The sequence below is a fragment of the Salvelinus alpinus genome, chromosome 14, assembly GCF_045679555.1.
Source record: "Salvelinus alpinus chromosome 14, SLU_Salpinus.1, whole genome shotgun sequence".
Lineage (NCBI taxonomy): Eukaryota > Metazoa > Chordata > Actinopteri > Salmoniformes > Salmonidae > Salvelinus > Salvelinus alpinus.
The window spans coordinates 25,961,053-25,977,704 of NC_092099.1; the positions used below are offsets into that span (position 1 = coordinate 25,961,053).

Genomic DNA, 16,652 nt, shown 5'->3' on the forward strand with positions numbered 1-16,652 from the left:
TTTTCCTTGGTTCTGTTATGCAAGACAGACAGAAGTGGAGCAGGCTTCAAAGTGAATGGCAAAGCAGCCTTTTCCCCAGCTCACTTTGCTGTTCACGCATGTCATTCCATCTGTCCCCCAATCCCTCCCTGTCTCCTTCCACCTCTCACTCTACCCGTCTCTGTTTTTCTCGCACTCGTCCTCTCTTTCCCCCTTTCTCATCCTCAATCTCCGTTCTCCCCCATTTCACCTTTCTCTCTATTACTCTGCATACCTTATCTTCCAACACCCCCCTCTCTCTTTCCCGTCTCTCTTCCCCCTCTCTCTCCCATCTCTTTCTCTCTCCCTCTCGCTCTTTCTCCGTGAAATCGCTATACAGTGTAAGTCCAATGCATCATGCTCAACACAATCATTTCGTAAGGGAACAGAAGGGGTCTTCTGACAACTTCCACTAATCCTAACCCTCTATCCTAACCATCTTCCCCTTCCTCCTTCCCTCTCCCCAGACATATGGTTGGCAATAAGGCCCTTCTAACCACACACCTGAAGTGGTCTACTTATGAGCCATTTCCTTCTGGAGAGTGGGTGTGTCACAGGAGGCTGATGAGGGGAGGACGGCTCATAACAATGGCCAGAAGGTGCAAATGGAATGGCATCAGCCACGTAGAACCATCTGTTTGATACCATTCCACCTATTCCACTCGTCATTACCACGAGCCCGTCCTCCCCAATTAAGGTGCCACCAAGGTGCCACTGTGGTGTGTGTGTGAGGAGCGACAGGGTTTTTCAGATGCTCTTTACTCTGACAGGTTCACCCAGGGCTCATTTCCCTGTCCCCATCACCCCATCACTCACTCACTCTCTCTCTCCCAATGGTGAGCTAGGGACAGGCTTCATTCAGAAGAGCGAGAGAGAGAACACAAGACAGAGAAAGACAAGGGACAGGCTTCATTCAGAAGAGCGAGAGAGAGAACACAAGACAGAGAAAGACAAGGGACAGGCTTCATTCAGAAGAGCGAGAGAGAGAACACAAGACAGAGAAAGACAAGGGACAGGCTTCATTCAGAAGAGCGAGAGAGAGAACACAAGACAGAGAAAGACAAGGGACAGGCTTCATTCAGAAGAGCGAGAGAGAGAACACAAGACAGAGAAAGACAAGGGACAGGCTTCATTCAGAAGAGCGAGAGAGAGAACACAAGACAGAGAAAGACAAGGGACAGGCTTCATTCAGAAGAGCGAGAGAGAGAACACAAGACAGAGAAAGACAAGGGACAGGCTTCATTCAGAAGAGCGAGAGAGAGAACACAAGACAGAGAAAGACAAGGGACAGGCTTCATTCAGAAGAGCGAGAGAGAGAACACAAGACAGAGAAAGACAAGGGACAGGCTTCATTCAGAAGAGCGAGAGAGAGAACACAAGACAGAGAAAGACAAGGGACAGGCTTCATTCAGAAGAGCGAGAGAGAGAACACAAGACAGAGAAAGACAAGGGACAGGCTTCATTCAGAAGAGCGAGAGAGAGAACACAAGACAGAGAAAGACAAGGGACAGGCTTCATTCAGAAGAGCGAGAGAGAGAACACAAGACAGAGAAAGACAAGGGACAGGCTTCATTCAGAAGAGCGAGAGAGAGAACACAAGACAGAGAAAGACAAGGGACAGGCTTCATTCAGAAGAGCGAGAGAGAGAACACAAGACAGAGAAAGACAAGGGACAGGCTTCATTCAGAAGAGCGAGAGAGAGAACACAAGACAGAGAAAGACAAGGGTGAAAACAGGAGCATCTCAAGAGAGAGAATTTTTTAAAAAGCTAGAGAAGTCTGATGAAGTGTTTCACTTTTCCTAGCTTAGCCGAGCGTTATCAATCCGCCAGTAAACATAGTTGCTTCTCTGACAGTGTCAATGAACCAGGGCTTTGGTAAGTGGGACCATTACCAATCACATCCCTATAAAGATCTGCCTCCATTTAGTGGGAATAATGGAATGAATAGAAAACCCTGTACTAAACAAGCCTGTGTTTAGGCTTTAACAAACAACATAGTCTATCTAACTGGGTTAACATATACATATACCATAATCCTGCTTTTGATGGAGTGTAGTTTAACCAAGTTCTACCCTAAAAAGCACCATGAATACATAATAATGGCCTTTTTAAAAGACAATGCTGAAATTGATGCACACACATGCTTTTATTACTTCTTATTGTTGCTGCATTGTTGAGGAGGAGCCTGCAAGTAAGCATTTCATTGGACCGTGTGAATCCTGTACATATGACTAATAAAACTTGAAACTTGAAACAGGCACACACACACACACACACACACACACACACACACACACACACACACACACACACACACACACACACACACACGCGCGCACCTGAATACATAATTCAGTCTTTTGTAAAGTAAAGCCAAATGTCCTACAGAATAATTACCTGGCCATTATAGCAGTAATTCCATCAGCCATGAATGGAAAGGAACAGAATGTGTGGGTGCACTTCACATATTATGGCTGTTACATGTACTGTCCATCTCCTTCCTATCCCTCCCCTTTATATATCCCTCCCTCCCTCCCTATCTCTCCCCTTTATATATCCCTCCCTCCCTCCCTATCTCTCCCCTTTATATATCCCTCCCTCCCTCCCTATCTCGCCCCTTTATATATCCCTCCCTCCCTCCCTATCTCTCCCCTTTATATATCCCCCATCCCTATCCCCTTTATATATCCCCCATCCCTATCCCCTTTATATATCCCTCCCTCCCTCCCTCTCCCCTTTATATATCCCTCCATCCCTCCCTCTCCCCTTTATATATCCCTCCCTCCCTCCCTATCCCCTTTATATATCCCTCCCTCCCTCCCTCTCCCCTTTATATATCCCTCCCTCCCTCCCTCCCTCTCCCCTTTATATATCCCTCCCTCCCTCCCTCTCCCCTTTATATATCCCTCCCTCCCTCCCTATCCCCTTTATATATCCCTCCCTCCCTCCCTATCCCCTTTATATATCCCCCCATCCCTATCCCCTTTATATATCCCTCCCTCCCTCCCTCTCCCCTTTATATATCCCTCCATCCCTCCCTCTACCCTTTATATATCCCTCCCTCCCTCCCTATCCCCTTTATATATCCCTCCCTCCCTCCCTCTCCCCTTTATATATCCCTCCCTCCCTCCCTCTCCCCTTTATATATCCCTCCCTCCCTCTCCCCTTTATATATCCCTCCCTCCCTCCCTATCCCCTTTATATATCCCTCCCTCCCTCCCTATCCCCTTTATATATCCCCCCATCCCCATCCCCTTTATATATCCCTCCCTCCCCTTTTATATATCCCTCCATCCCTATCCCCTTTACATATCCCTCCCTCCCTCCCTCTCCCCTTTATATATCCCTCCCTCCCTCCCTCTCCCCTTTATATATCCCTCCCTCCATCTCCCCTTTATATATCCTTCCCTCCCTCCCTATCCCCTTTATATATCCCTCCCTCCCTCCCTATCCCCTTTATATATCCCCCCATCCCTATCCCCTTTATATATCCCTCCCTCCCCTTTTATATATCCCTCCATCCCTATCCCCTTTACATATCCCTCCCTCCCTCCCTCCCTCCCTCCCTCCCTCCCTCCCTCCCTCCCTCTCCCCTTTATATATCCCTCCCTCCCTCCCTATCCCCTTTATATATCCCCCCATCCCTATCCCCTTTATATATCCCTCCCTCCCCTTTTATATATCCCTCCATCCCTATCCCCTTTACATATCCCTCCCTCCCTCCCTTCCTCTCCCCTTTATATATCCCTCCCTCCCTCCCTCTCCCCTTTATATATCCCTCCATCCTTATCCCCTTTACATATCCCTCCCTCCCTCCCTCCCTCTCCCCTTTATATATCCCTCCATCCCTATCCCCTTTACATATCCCTCCCTCCATCCCTATCCCCTTTACATATCCCTCCCTCCCTCCCTCCCTATCCCCTTTACATATCCCTCCCTCCCTCTCCCCTTTATATATCCCTCCCTCCCTCCCTCTCCCCTTTACATATCCCTCCCTTCCTCCCTCTCCCCTTTATATATCCCTCCCTCCCTCCCTCTCCCCTTTATATATCCCTCCCTCCCCCCTTTATATATCCCTCCCTCTCTCTCCCCTTTATATATCCCTCCCTCCCTCCATCCCTCTCTCTCTCTCTATCCCCCCCTCCCTCTCCCCTTTATATCTCCATCGCTCCCTTTCTCCCACCCTCTCTCACGCTCTCTCTCTCTCATCCCTCCCTCCCTCCTTATCATCTCCCTCCATCCTGTAGGGTCTGTGTAGCCATGCTGTTAGCTCGTTAATCATTGGCCTCTACTATGGGCTCCACGCTCAGTGATTAATGACAAATGTTCACACGCTTAAACAGTTAGCTTTGTTTCGCAGCAACCCCAGTTGCCGTGGCATTTACTGTGGGTTACTTACCACCGGGTCTTCTTAGTGGGAACGGAATGGTACAGTACAGAGTGATGAGGCAGAAATCTCCAGAATGTTTCTAAACCCCATATGGGACCTGGGCAATTCAATTTCAATTCAGTCATGTTAATCGAAGAGAAAATCAATCAAAAGTTACATTTACGTTTAAGGAGGATTTCTCAATGCATAAATTCATTAATTCGATGTACTGAATTGATGGAGTTGAAATGAAATTGACCGCAACCCTTCACCAATATGGTTTTCACTGACAAGCTGCACTGACAAGCTGCACTGATCACAACTACGGCTGTGGTGGCAATGACATTTCGTCAGCAGGTGATTGTCAAGCAAATAACTGTCGGTCTCACTGTAATTTGCCGTTAATTAAACACATTTAGCATCTCCTGGCTTCCACACAAGACACTGATGCAGAACTTTGGAACATCTACATTTTAAAAAGTCTAATAAATCCATGTAATATAGCCTACAGCTTAACAATAAATCCATTATTTATTTTAGACAGGTCTAAAGAAACATGATATGAAGAAAATGTAGTCTATTTCAGAAGAACAGAATAGCATACTGTGAGTTGTCCATATGTTAGGTCCTGATCTAGCTATAACATATGGCTGTGGGCTACACTAGTTAATTTAGCAGAAAACATTTACTTATAATTCCCAGGCATTATGTTATACTATTTTATAGTATGAAGAATACAATTGAACAAAGCTGAATAAAATACAAAGGATATTTTCTGCAAACAATTTGAGGGAGTGCGCTATGCACTATTCTGTGTTGAGCAATTAAGAAAGAAACTGGTGCTCCTATATGCTTAATTTAGAGTTATGAATGCAACTTTAGTTGTTCTACAAAAGTTGGGCTATAAGTTTTGATTTTTAATACATTGTAAGGCTGCATGATGCAACTAATGATGATTTGAAAAAAGTCGCTTGAAAGGCATGAGCTCTGCTGTGTTTTATTGCGCAGGGTGTACACACTTCATCAGTCTCTCATTCACAATTTAACAAGCACTTGATAATGCCTCGAATTTCACGGTGGCATCCCCTTCGTATGGCCGTAATGCACCCTAAAAAATGTATTTTGCAGCCAGTGGCCATTGTGCCCTTGGCCTGGAGTGCTGCGTTGTGCACTTCTCCCTGAGTGCTGCGCGCTCCCAGAGCACCTCTCACTCACATGGGTCTCCATCACGTGATTGGGTCATTTTCACAGGCTACAAGTGAAGACAGACACATCGGGGACGCAACTGCACACATCTTTTTCCAATTCCGAGGTGCATATTGAAAATATTGGAAGAACTGTCCACATTTACTTTTCGTCAGCCAACAAGATGAGTAGGCCTAACAAACAGCAAAAGCACTAACCTATGTCAATCTACTATCCCCCATAGTACAAAAGTTGACATATTCTATTCTGTGTGAGAAATAAATATTCCAAATTAATTTGGGACAGTTGTGGGATGTGATAGATCCCAAATTAATACAACCACTAGCATCAAAAAACATTTTTTATGCAATGTGGGTGACGCAGCAGATCAGAATGTTTAGCTTAAAATGTTGATAAACATTTGTCCACTTTAGTTGTGATACAAACCTTATCAAAACATATAGGTCTATGGGCTAGGTGTCACGTTTGTTGTATGGAGGAAGAGCGGAGGACCAAGGCGCAGCGTGATACGAATACATTCTTCTATTTATTAATAACGAAACGAAGAACACTTAACCTTTCACGAGCCTCTACCCCGGGTCCGGGATCACCCCCCACCCCCCCCACACACTGATTAGCATAGCTAGCATAGCTTCACAAGTAGATAGTAGCATCTAAATATCATTAAATCACAAGTCCAAGACACCAGATGAAAGATACAGATCTTGTGAATAAAGCCACCATTTCAGATTTTTTAAATGTTTTACAGGGAAGACACAATATGTAAATCTATTAGCTAAACACGTTAGCAAAATACACAATTTCTTTGTCCACCATTTTTTCTCTCCACCAGTAGCTATCACCAATTCGGCTAAACTAAGATATTGATAGCCAATAACCAATAAAAAACCTCATCAGATGACAGTCTGATAACATATTTATGGTATAGGATAGGTTTTGTTAGAAAAAAGTGCATATTTCAGGTAGAAATCACAGTTTACAATTGCACCGACCATCACAACTCGACTAGAATTACTATAGAGAGCAACGTGTATGACCAATTTACTCATCATAAAACATTTCATAAGAATAGACAAAGCATAGCAATGGAAAGACCCTGATCTTGTGATTCCAGACAATATTTCAGATTTTCTAAGCGTTTTACAGCGAAAACACAATAAATCGATAAGTTAGCATACCACATGTGCAAACGTTACCAGAGCATCGATTCAAGCCAAAGAGAGCTATAACGTAATCATCGCCAAAATATATTAATTTTTTCACTAACCTTCTCAGAATTCTTCCAATGACACTCCTGTAACATCATTTTACAACATACATATAGAGTTTGTTCGAAAATGTGCATATTTAGCCATACAAAACCGTGGTTATACAATGACAATACTGGCAAATCAAGCCTCAAAATGTCGGACGTCATCTTTCAGAGTGATCTAGTTTAATCGAAAGCTAATCATACACTTGACTAAGAAATACAGGGTTGACAGGAATCGAAAGACAAATTAGTTCTTAATGCAACCGCTGATTTACATTTCTAAAATTATCCTTACTGTGCAATACAGGGTTCGCCAAGTGAAGCGATAACAAACAAAATGGCGGATTATGCGTTTAAAATATTTCGACAGAACAACGATTTATCATATTAAATATTTCTTACTATGAGGTGATTTTCCATCAGATTCTTGGGCAATGTATCCTTTCTTGGGTCTAATCTTCTTTTGGTCGATAGATGTCCTCTGTCCTTCGAAATGTCCACTAACATCGACCGAGACCCCGAAACGTGACCAAAGCTTCAAAGTGCACGACAAAGAAATTCCTCAAAATCGCACTAAACGGATATAAATTGCTATAAAATGGTTCAAATTAACTACATTATGATGTTTTTAACAACTATAACGACTAAAAACATGACCGGAGAAATATCACTGGCTAAACAACCATTTGGAAAGAGGCAAGTCCGATGTTCATCTTGCGTAAAACGCGCGAAGGGAAAGGACGGTACTTCCACGTCTTCTTGTTTTATAGTGGCTCTGATTGTGCAATCGACTCCATTCAAAGCGTGATGACGTACTGACACCCAGAGGAAGACGTAGGCAGTGTCGGTTTCTCCATATCATGTTCAGGCACCTTAAAACCGACCCCCAGATCAGGGGTCAAAATTTCTGAAATCTGACTCCCTGTCAGGAAAAGTGCTGTAGAAGTAGTTCTGTACCACTCAGAGACAACATTCCAACGGCTATAGAAACTAGAAAGTGTTTTCTATCCAATAATAACAATAATATGCATATTGTACGATCAAGAATTGAGCACGAGGCAGTTTAATTTGGAGACCAAAAAATGCTAATGCGGAACAGCACCCCCTATAGTTGCAAGAAGTTAAACAAACTAATCAAAACAACAAAACGAACGTGAAGCTATATATATAAAGTGCAGACACAAGCAACAAATACATAGACAATAACCCACGAAATACCCAACGGAATATGGCTGCCTAAATATGGTTCCCAATCAGAGACAACGATAAACAGCTGCCTCTAATTGAGAACCAATCTAGGCAACCATAGACATACAAACACCTAGACTAGTAAACACCCCATAAACATACAAAACCCCTAGACAAGTCAAAACACATACATCCCCCATGTCACACCCTGACCTAACCAAAATAATAAAGAAAACAAAGATAACTAAGGTCAGGGCGTGACACTAGGCTACATGAGGTGTGTGACTATGATTAGAAAAAGTTGCAAAAAAAGGCATTGTTTCTTATGCTGGGCATCATTCACAAGTGATAATATATAATTCACAAGTGATAGGCTAATATTGTCACCCATCAGACTATTCTTTATTTAATCTTATCATTACATATACTAAATCATGTATGTGTGACATTTGTTATGATTTAGAAGGGACCATTATCTTGCACCTGTCTCGAACAAGGGGCAGTGGGAAAAAATACATGTCATCTATGCACTTAAATAGCGAATGGAGGACACTTTTCCCATGGTTCATTTTCATGCCAGCCAGGTAGGTTATACTCTTGTTGTAAAGATAAGCAATGTGCTTACTATTAGGAAAGTTGATAAATATAGTAGGCTTAGCTTATATAAAGCTGATGTGATCATCCTCTTTTTAGTAGAGGCCACCACTCTGTTTTCTCGCGCAATTGCATAGAAATAGAAATGTTGAGCAACATGAGCTCATGGGCTCTCATGAAGTGTTTGATTAGATTTTTGATTACATTTGCATTGACGTCAGAGTGATTTAAGGGCCGATGGAGTGCTGAGTACCAGGCAGTTAACAAGTTTGGTAGGCTACTATTGACCATCAGCAGCATCAGAGCTTGGAGAAGCCTATTTACCGTGACTAAACTGTCAAGTGGAATTTGACTGCCTTCATGACTGGTGATCGCTGGTGTGGTGATAATACGGTCACCCCAACAGCCCTAATCACAACCCTTCTCCTTTACAATGGAGCCCTCCATGCATTGTGAGACAAACCTCCAAACAAACAGCATGTATTAGCCAGACACAGCCAATTGTGAAATTGCATTCTAACCTTAACGCCCTGGAGTCAGAGATATAGATACATGCAGTTAGTTAATTAAAAACCACAATACCCTGATGAATTACATAGCATTAGAGAAGCACTGTGACTAGAGCAGGGACCATCAACTAGATTTAGCCGCGGGCTAATTTTTTCTTGAGCGGATGGTCGGGCGGCAGGAACATAATTACAAATCATTTGTAGACTGTAAATTGACTGCAAGAAGCCCAAACAGATATAATGTTTGACTAAAACATAATCATTTCAAACCTTGCTTACATTTGTATATGATCACCTATCTCTCTATTATGAGTGGGAATACTTGGGAACAGATTTCCATAATTAAAATCACAGACTTCCAGTCTTTTTATGTCCAACAATAAAAAAGAAAATAAAACATCTTTGCTCAGAAAACTTGGGGGGCCAAATAAAACCACATGCGGGCCTAATTTGTTGGACATAAAATGTTGGGGAACCCTGAAATAGAGAGTTCATCACCCTTCTCTCTCTCTCTCTCTCTCTCTCTCTCTCTCTCTCTCTCTCTCTGTCTCTCTCTCTCTCTGCTATGGCCATAGTGTGATAGTGAATACAGTGAATTCTCTCATGTTCTCCCTCTGACAGATGCAACAAACACATGCATGTACACACATACACACACAAATAGACTCACACTCCCTTCTCAAGTCAAGCGTGTACAAAGGACAACATAAACTAGAGTGGATGAAAGTAGTGCCTGAGCTGAAAACATACAAATGGCGAGGCAGAGAGAGAGAAAGAGTAATTTAGCGTGTGACTCGAACCCTGACCTTCAGCAGCCTTCAGCCAACAAGCTCTCACAGTCTCACTGGAGAATCTGACGTTTGTCCATTATTAACGTCAAATTTCGGAAGGTTAACTTTAGGCATTAATGCCGAAGAGTTAAAGCTGCAATATGTAACTTTTTGGGCAAGTCTAAGAAGCAGTAGATCTGTTCTATGTGCGCTATTTCTGTGCTTCCCGTTCTCAAGTTTCATTTTTGCGTCTTTTACTTTCGGTTTACTACACCAGCTTCAAACAGCTGAAAATACAATATTTTGGGTCATGAAAAAAAGTGCATATTTAAGGTAAGGGATAGGGTTTACATGTATTTCTTTTTTTAAACAAGTGCCTAGCCGGAGCTCGCGGCTTACGCCTATCCACCATCCCCGTCCACAATGCCCTAGCAAAAGCCTACTTGATGGTAATAGCGCACACCGTTGCCCATAATGCCCGGTTTTGAAGTAATCTCCTGATGTTCTGCTTACCTGGACGGACGTCAAATTTCACAGTGGATCTTGAGAAACCTGGCTGCCTCAGCAGCTTGCCAATTTCAGCTATCACGGAAACATGGCATGTCAGGTGTCACAGAAAGGTATGTGTGTGTGTGTTTGTGTGTGTGTGCGTGCGTGCGTTTGAAACCATAAAGCAAATGTGGGTAGAAGGCTGAGAGAGACGGCAGGAAAGATAACATTTTTTTAACAGTGTGAATTGTAAAGGCATCAGCATGCTTCAGTTCGGCTGACGGCTTGCCGAAGTCGGCTAGGAGAACCGAACGAGTGTGATCCTATACTCCCTTAAAAGACCTTTGCTTGTAAAATGAGGAAAAAAAGTGAAATGAAAAAATCTGCATGAAAACAAGTCGTCCCTTTAATGAATAATCCCTACTGTTGACCAATCACCGACGAAGGGGCGTAGATTTCGGCTCCGATTTTCGGCTTGCCTTCAGAATTTTTTTTGTGTACACGAACAGCCCCCCAAAAACTCACCGAAGTCCAAAGCTAACAAATACGTCGTCATAATATACTGTATGCTCTTCTGAACGGTTTCGGCTGGGAAGCACATGGACACCTTAAGGGTAGAGGGCTTATAGAGGTATAGCAGGGGGCCAGTCATTTCATATCTCCTTCATACCACACAATCATCATAGCTCTGCTCTGCATACCTTGTATTGTACGATAGTAGCATCATCACACTGAATAGTCCTACTGAACATCACGGCACATTCAGTCTCCACACAGCAGTTGTGTTGTTGAACACAACACTTTTGTTCTATAGATGTGCTCTCCTCCTACTGGGGGGGGAATGACACTGCAGCACAGTGGGAGACTGTTGGTTACATCACACTGATGCCCCTGGAGCTCGGATAGACAGAGAGCAGGGAGAGCACGGGAGGGAGGGAGGGAGAGAACGAGAGAGTGGGGGGATGGGTGGGGGCTGTGCTGAGGGAATCCATACTGTAGCAGATCAAAGCTCTAGTGTTTTAAGCTGGAGTATGTGTCAGTGTGTGTGTGTGTCAGGGAGGTGTGTGTGTCAACCTCCCTCTATGCTTGTCACAAATCCACCAGTAAAGCACCATGGAAACCAGGGTAGTCAGCAAACTCTGATTGTCAGTATATTTCTGATGAATGCCAAAGTGTGTATCATCAAAGTGTGTGTGTTTGTATGTGTGAAAAATGTATGACTGTGCTTCCAGATACAGGCTTCTTGACTGCTATCCTGTGTTGATGGAGCCTGGCCTGTGAAATAATGGAGTCTAATTCCTTTCCACTAGAGTGCTCCCATCTGCTGGCTTTGGGGGCTAGTAAAACCCTCAGTTACAATTATCCCACGCTTAGAGAGGACTGCACCGTTAGCGTGTGTGTGACCCACTCACTCCCACTACAAATGGTGCAAGGAGTGTGTGTGTGTGTGTGTGTGTGTGTGTGTGTGTGTGTGTGTGTGTGTGTGTGTGTGTGTGTGTGTGTGTGTGTGTGTGTGTGTGTGTGTGTGTGTGTGTGTGCACTTCTGGTTGGACTGCTGCGTGAGCGTGTGCGAATCTCTCACTCCCCTCCTCTGGGATAGCGAATCCATGACAAATCACCCTGAGGGAACATCACAAAGGATGTGAGAGAGAGAGAATGTGTGTGTGTTGTGGGGTGTGTGTGTGTTGTGTGTGTGTTGTGGGGTGTGTGTGTGTTGTGTGTGTGTTGTGAGGTGTGTGTGTGTGTTGTGAGGTGTGTGTGTGTTAGAGTGTGTCCCACTCCCTTCCCATCGGAATGTTTTCAGGGATGACGGACACTCCTCCAGGGACGTCACAGCATGAATCATTCCCCATATTCCTTGAAAGGCAATGTGGACTGCACCAACTCAACCCTGGGGGGGCAGACAGTATATCTGCTGCTGCAGGTACAGTAGTGGTGGCAGTAGAGGTGGTGTTCTGGAGGCGGAGGGTATTATACAGCTAGTAATGTACAGTACAATCACAACTCCATTGACTGTAATGGAGGAGTAGCCAAGTATTCCCATATAGAAAATAACAGCAGTTCCAGATTGTGAGGTATAGTGGTTAGAACTGGGGCCAAGAGGTTTTCGGAATACTTGCCCTGACTAGGAAAACTGTGTGTGCGTGTATGTATGTGTGTACCTATGTACAATGAGTGTGTGAGAGTGTGTTTCTTTAAAGCTATATTGTGGGTAGGTTAGAGCTGCATTGGCCAGCAGCTTTGTAGAGGAGATAAAGCGGTCTGTGTTTCCCGGCATCTCTCTCTCTGTCTCTCTCTCGCTGCAGATTTATCCCTCTGCTTACGCCACCGCTTTTACTGCCCTCCTTCCTTCCTTCATTTATTCCTTCCATCCCTTTCTCTCTTCCTCCTGCCTCCATATTGGCTACCCACACTATCTCTCTCCCTTTCTCTCTCTCTATGACTCTTTTTATGCCTTTCTCTTTTGATTTCTCTCTCTCCCTCTCTCCTATTTTTCTTTATCTCTCTATCTCCACCCCCCTTGTACTCTCCCCTCTCACTTTCTCTCCTACCTCTCTCCATCAGGGACGCCCTCAGTGCTGCCGGCTCCCCACAGTAAATCTGCCATATCGCTCCATAAAGCTGCTAGGGGCATGACTCGACAAATATTAAGAAAGAGGAGAATAAATAAATACAACTAAATAAAAGAGAAGCGCATCTGGAGGGAGTGGCTTCTTCATCCCTGCTCTGTGGAAGTGTGTGAGAAAAACAAAATGGAGTCAAGCTGTAAAATATTTATCTTAGTGTCTCTGAGCGTCCCTCTCTCTGCTGGGAGCCCATACACACATATACACGCACCCACACACCCGGGTATACTTGTGTGTTTGTTTTTGTGTGTGTGTGTGTGTTTGTTTGTGTGTGTGTACTGGCTTGCATGTATGTCAGTCCATTAAAGGTAGTCTATTCGCCCTTGGTCAGACATGTTGGCTGAAAGCTGTGGTATATCAGACCATATACCATGGGTATGACAAAAATGTATTTTTACTGCTCTAATGACATTGGTACCTAGTTTATAACAACAATAAGGCACCTCGGGTGTTTTTGGTATATTGGCCATATGCCACACCACCTTGGGCCTTATTGCTTAAATAACCCACCTGTCTCCCTAACAACAACAAAACACCAAAGACAGGAGTGGCATTGTCTCTGCAAAGCACTCTGTAGAGCAACACACAGACACAGACACATTGTATCTGCCTGCCGTCCGATGCCTTTCACCCTGACAGACAAAGGGAAGCTGTTTAGCCATTCAGACAGCAGCAAGCACCATGTGGACATCTGACTGTGCCCAGAACTCAGGCAATATGCTGTCACACACACACACCTCGCCCACCGTGACCCCTGTCAACAAAGACAAACAGCGGTAGTGTAAGCCACCTCCTCTCCGTGTGGACGACCACGCTACACAACACTGGCACCATATGGAGATGTCATTGTTGAGGAAACAGAACCGGGACATTAGCATAAGCACCATTTGTAAACACCATTTGCATACACAGATTTCGTTGTTGTTACAGTGTCAGTGTTCTTCTTCCAGAGGTAAAACTGTCATCATCAATCTGTCTGAGAAAGGGAAGTTATAGACTGAGAGGATGTGTGAAGTCATCGCTTTCTCAGACGTGTAGCGATGCAGTTCTTGTTCTGGGTCTCTTTTTCTCTCTCTGGAGTACACACAGCCACAACTCTAGTATACAGCACCACAGAGGAGAGAAAGAGAGATTCAGAGATTATAGAGGAAAACACAGCAGGACCACAGATAGAGAGAGAAAAGGAGAGGTTTGGTGAAGCTCACAGTCCATAGCGTACTGAAACAAACCTGTTCAGATTAGTAGCCACATCACACACCTGACAGCAAATACAGGCACACACACGCACACACACAGCTCCTACAGATAATAAAAAGGTAATACAGCCCAAGCTCTTACCTAGCTGTAGCTCCATGTTGCTGATCTTGTTCTCAGAAGGATAAAGGATCTTTGGTGGCTTGTCAGTCAGAGGAGCTGGAATGAAGAAACACATAGTTCAGACATGTTAGATATTACACTCTAACACTAGAATACCATGCCATTGTCAACACCACCTTACTACTACAGAACCTTGCTTTGGTAAAGTCATAGGCCCTGTTCATAAGAGTATAGACTGAGGGAGGGAGAAGCAGGGATCGAGAGAGAGAGAGAGAAAGTTTGTGAGCTTCTCTGAAGTAGAAAACTCCTAAAAGTACATACAGTCCTCCAGCAGCACATGAAGTCAGCTTCCTCAAATACTCTGTTGTCTTAACTCTCCCTGACACTAAACCAGAACCTTCTAAAAGCAATTAAGCGTTGACATAGTCTGGATCCTGCAACCAGAAAACAGACTAGCAGGAAGGGATGGTGCAGCGTTGGTGGTCATGTCACATTCAAAATGAACTAATGGACTTCGGTGGAGTGACAGCTAAGCACATCTCTTGTTGCCAAAGCAAAGACAACACGTACACTAGATCTCTCTCTCTCTTCCCTCCCTCTCTCTCTCCTCTCTTCCCTCTCTCCTCCTATGAATCTCAACTATGTTCCACTCCTCCTTCATCTCCTTTCTTCCCTTATTCTCCGTTATCTTTCAATAAAGAGTAATATTACTCTCTATTGGCCATAGAATCGACATGCAATTTGCTTGGCCTACTTATACACTAATAAATTAGTCAGTGATTTGACAGAGACATGACACCAGTGAATGGTGTTTCGTGTTTGAACAGACATCATGGGATGAGTGTCTCATCAAGTATGAGAGAGAGAAAGAGAGAGACAGATAGAGACAGATTATGAGAGAAAGATAGAGAGAGAAGAGTGTGTGAAGAGTCATCACAATGAGTCTCTCTCTCTCTCTCTCTCTCTCTCTCTCTCTCTCTCTCTCTCTCTCTCTCTCTCTCTCTCTCTCTCTCTCTCTCTCTCTCTCTCTCTCTCTCTCTCTCTCTCTGTGTCTCTGTGTGTGTGTGTGTGTGTGTGTGTGTGTGTGTGTGTGTGTGTGTGTGTGTGTGTGTCTCATTGAGTAGTAGAGCTGATGTTCTAATGATGCTAATCGTCCAGACGGTGGATGTCAGGGCAGCTGGCTGGCTGGCTGGATGGCTGGCTGGCAGAATGTGGAAGCGTTTTCCCTGGGGAACCAGGAGAACACGGAACACTTTATTGCTGTTAAAAGCCTTTGTGTGTTTTGGGAGAGATGGGTTCAGCTCTTCAAGGAGAGATCATGTATGTACACCACTTACCATTTTAAAGACACAGAGACAGTGTGTCTGTGTGTGTAGGTGTGCAGGTGTGTGTTCTTCAGAGTTTGGATTGCAGTAACGACGGCTCTATGAATGTACCTACTAGCTCACTACACAGACAGGTCACCCGTGATACAAGTCAGTATTGGACGTCCATCCATGTCTGAGGACTTTGGGAAATGATGTGGAAACTGGCCACTAGGGGCAACACTGAACACTGTTACCTTCATGTAGGTTTAGATGTTGCTAGTGTGGTGTGGGCGGGGATGACAGACGGGCGTAAGCATCTGTCTCTGATTCCAAAGGTTTAACGTTTGAATCCAGCGTATGAAAGTTGTTTTTATATTTTGTTTCAAGCCCAAACCTTAACGCTTACCTTAACCATTCAGTGTTAATGCCTGAACTTAACCTTAAACACTTTGACATTTTACGTTTGGAACAACTTCTAAGTAAGTTATGAGAGAGTAAAAACGAGATACACACATACACACAAACCGAAGACTAATTACATTGCTGTGTGTGTGGAGTGGTGCTGTGCTGGGTTTTTACTCAGGGCAGTTCGTTAGCCTGAGTCCTTCATTAACGTCTGCTCCTCAGACTGTCCTCAGTGGGCCCCTTACATCTTTAGCTTTATTACCAACCCCCCCCTCTCTCTCTTTCTGTACTTCTCAATCGCTTCCTCTTGTCTCTCTGTCTGTCTGTCTCTCTCTCTCTCTGTCTCTCTCTGTCTCTCTCTCTCTCTCTCAATTCAATTCAATTGACTTTATTGACATGGCAAGTTCATTATTACTTACATTGTCAAAGTATACATACCGAAAAATATATATATATATATGTATATATATATATATATGTATATATACATATATATGTATATACAGTGGGGAGAACAAGTATTTGATACACTGCCGATTTTGCAGGTTTTCCTACTTACAAAGCATGTAGAGGTCTGTAATTTTTATCATAGGTACACTT

At 43.9% G+C, this 16,652-nt stretch overlaps 1 protein-coding gene across 5 annotated transcripts in view; it reads right to left on the reverse strand.

Annotated features, from left to right (window-relative positions):
• LOC139538660 (interleukin-1 receptor accessory protein-like 1) overlaps positions 1 to 16,652 on the reverse strand; it is a 366,089-nt gene that overhangs the window by 81,572 nt on the left and 267,865 nt on the right. For all 5 annotated transcript variants that reach the window (XM_071340975.1, XM_071340973.1, XM_071340977.1 and 2 more), the window contains exon 6: positions 14,362 to 14,436. In XM_071340975.1, coding sequence (XP_071197076.1) covers positions 14,362 to 14,436 — 75 coding nt within the window. The remainder of the gene's footprint in view (positions 1 to 14,361; positions 14,437 to 16,652) is intronic.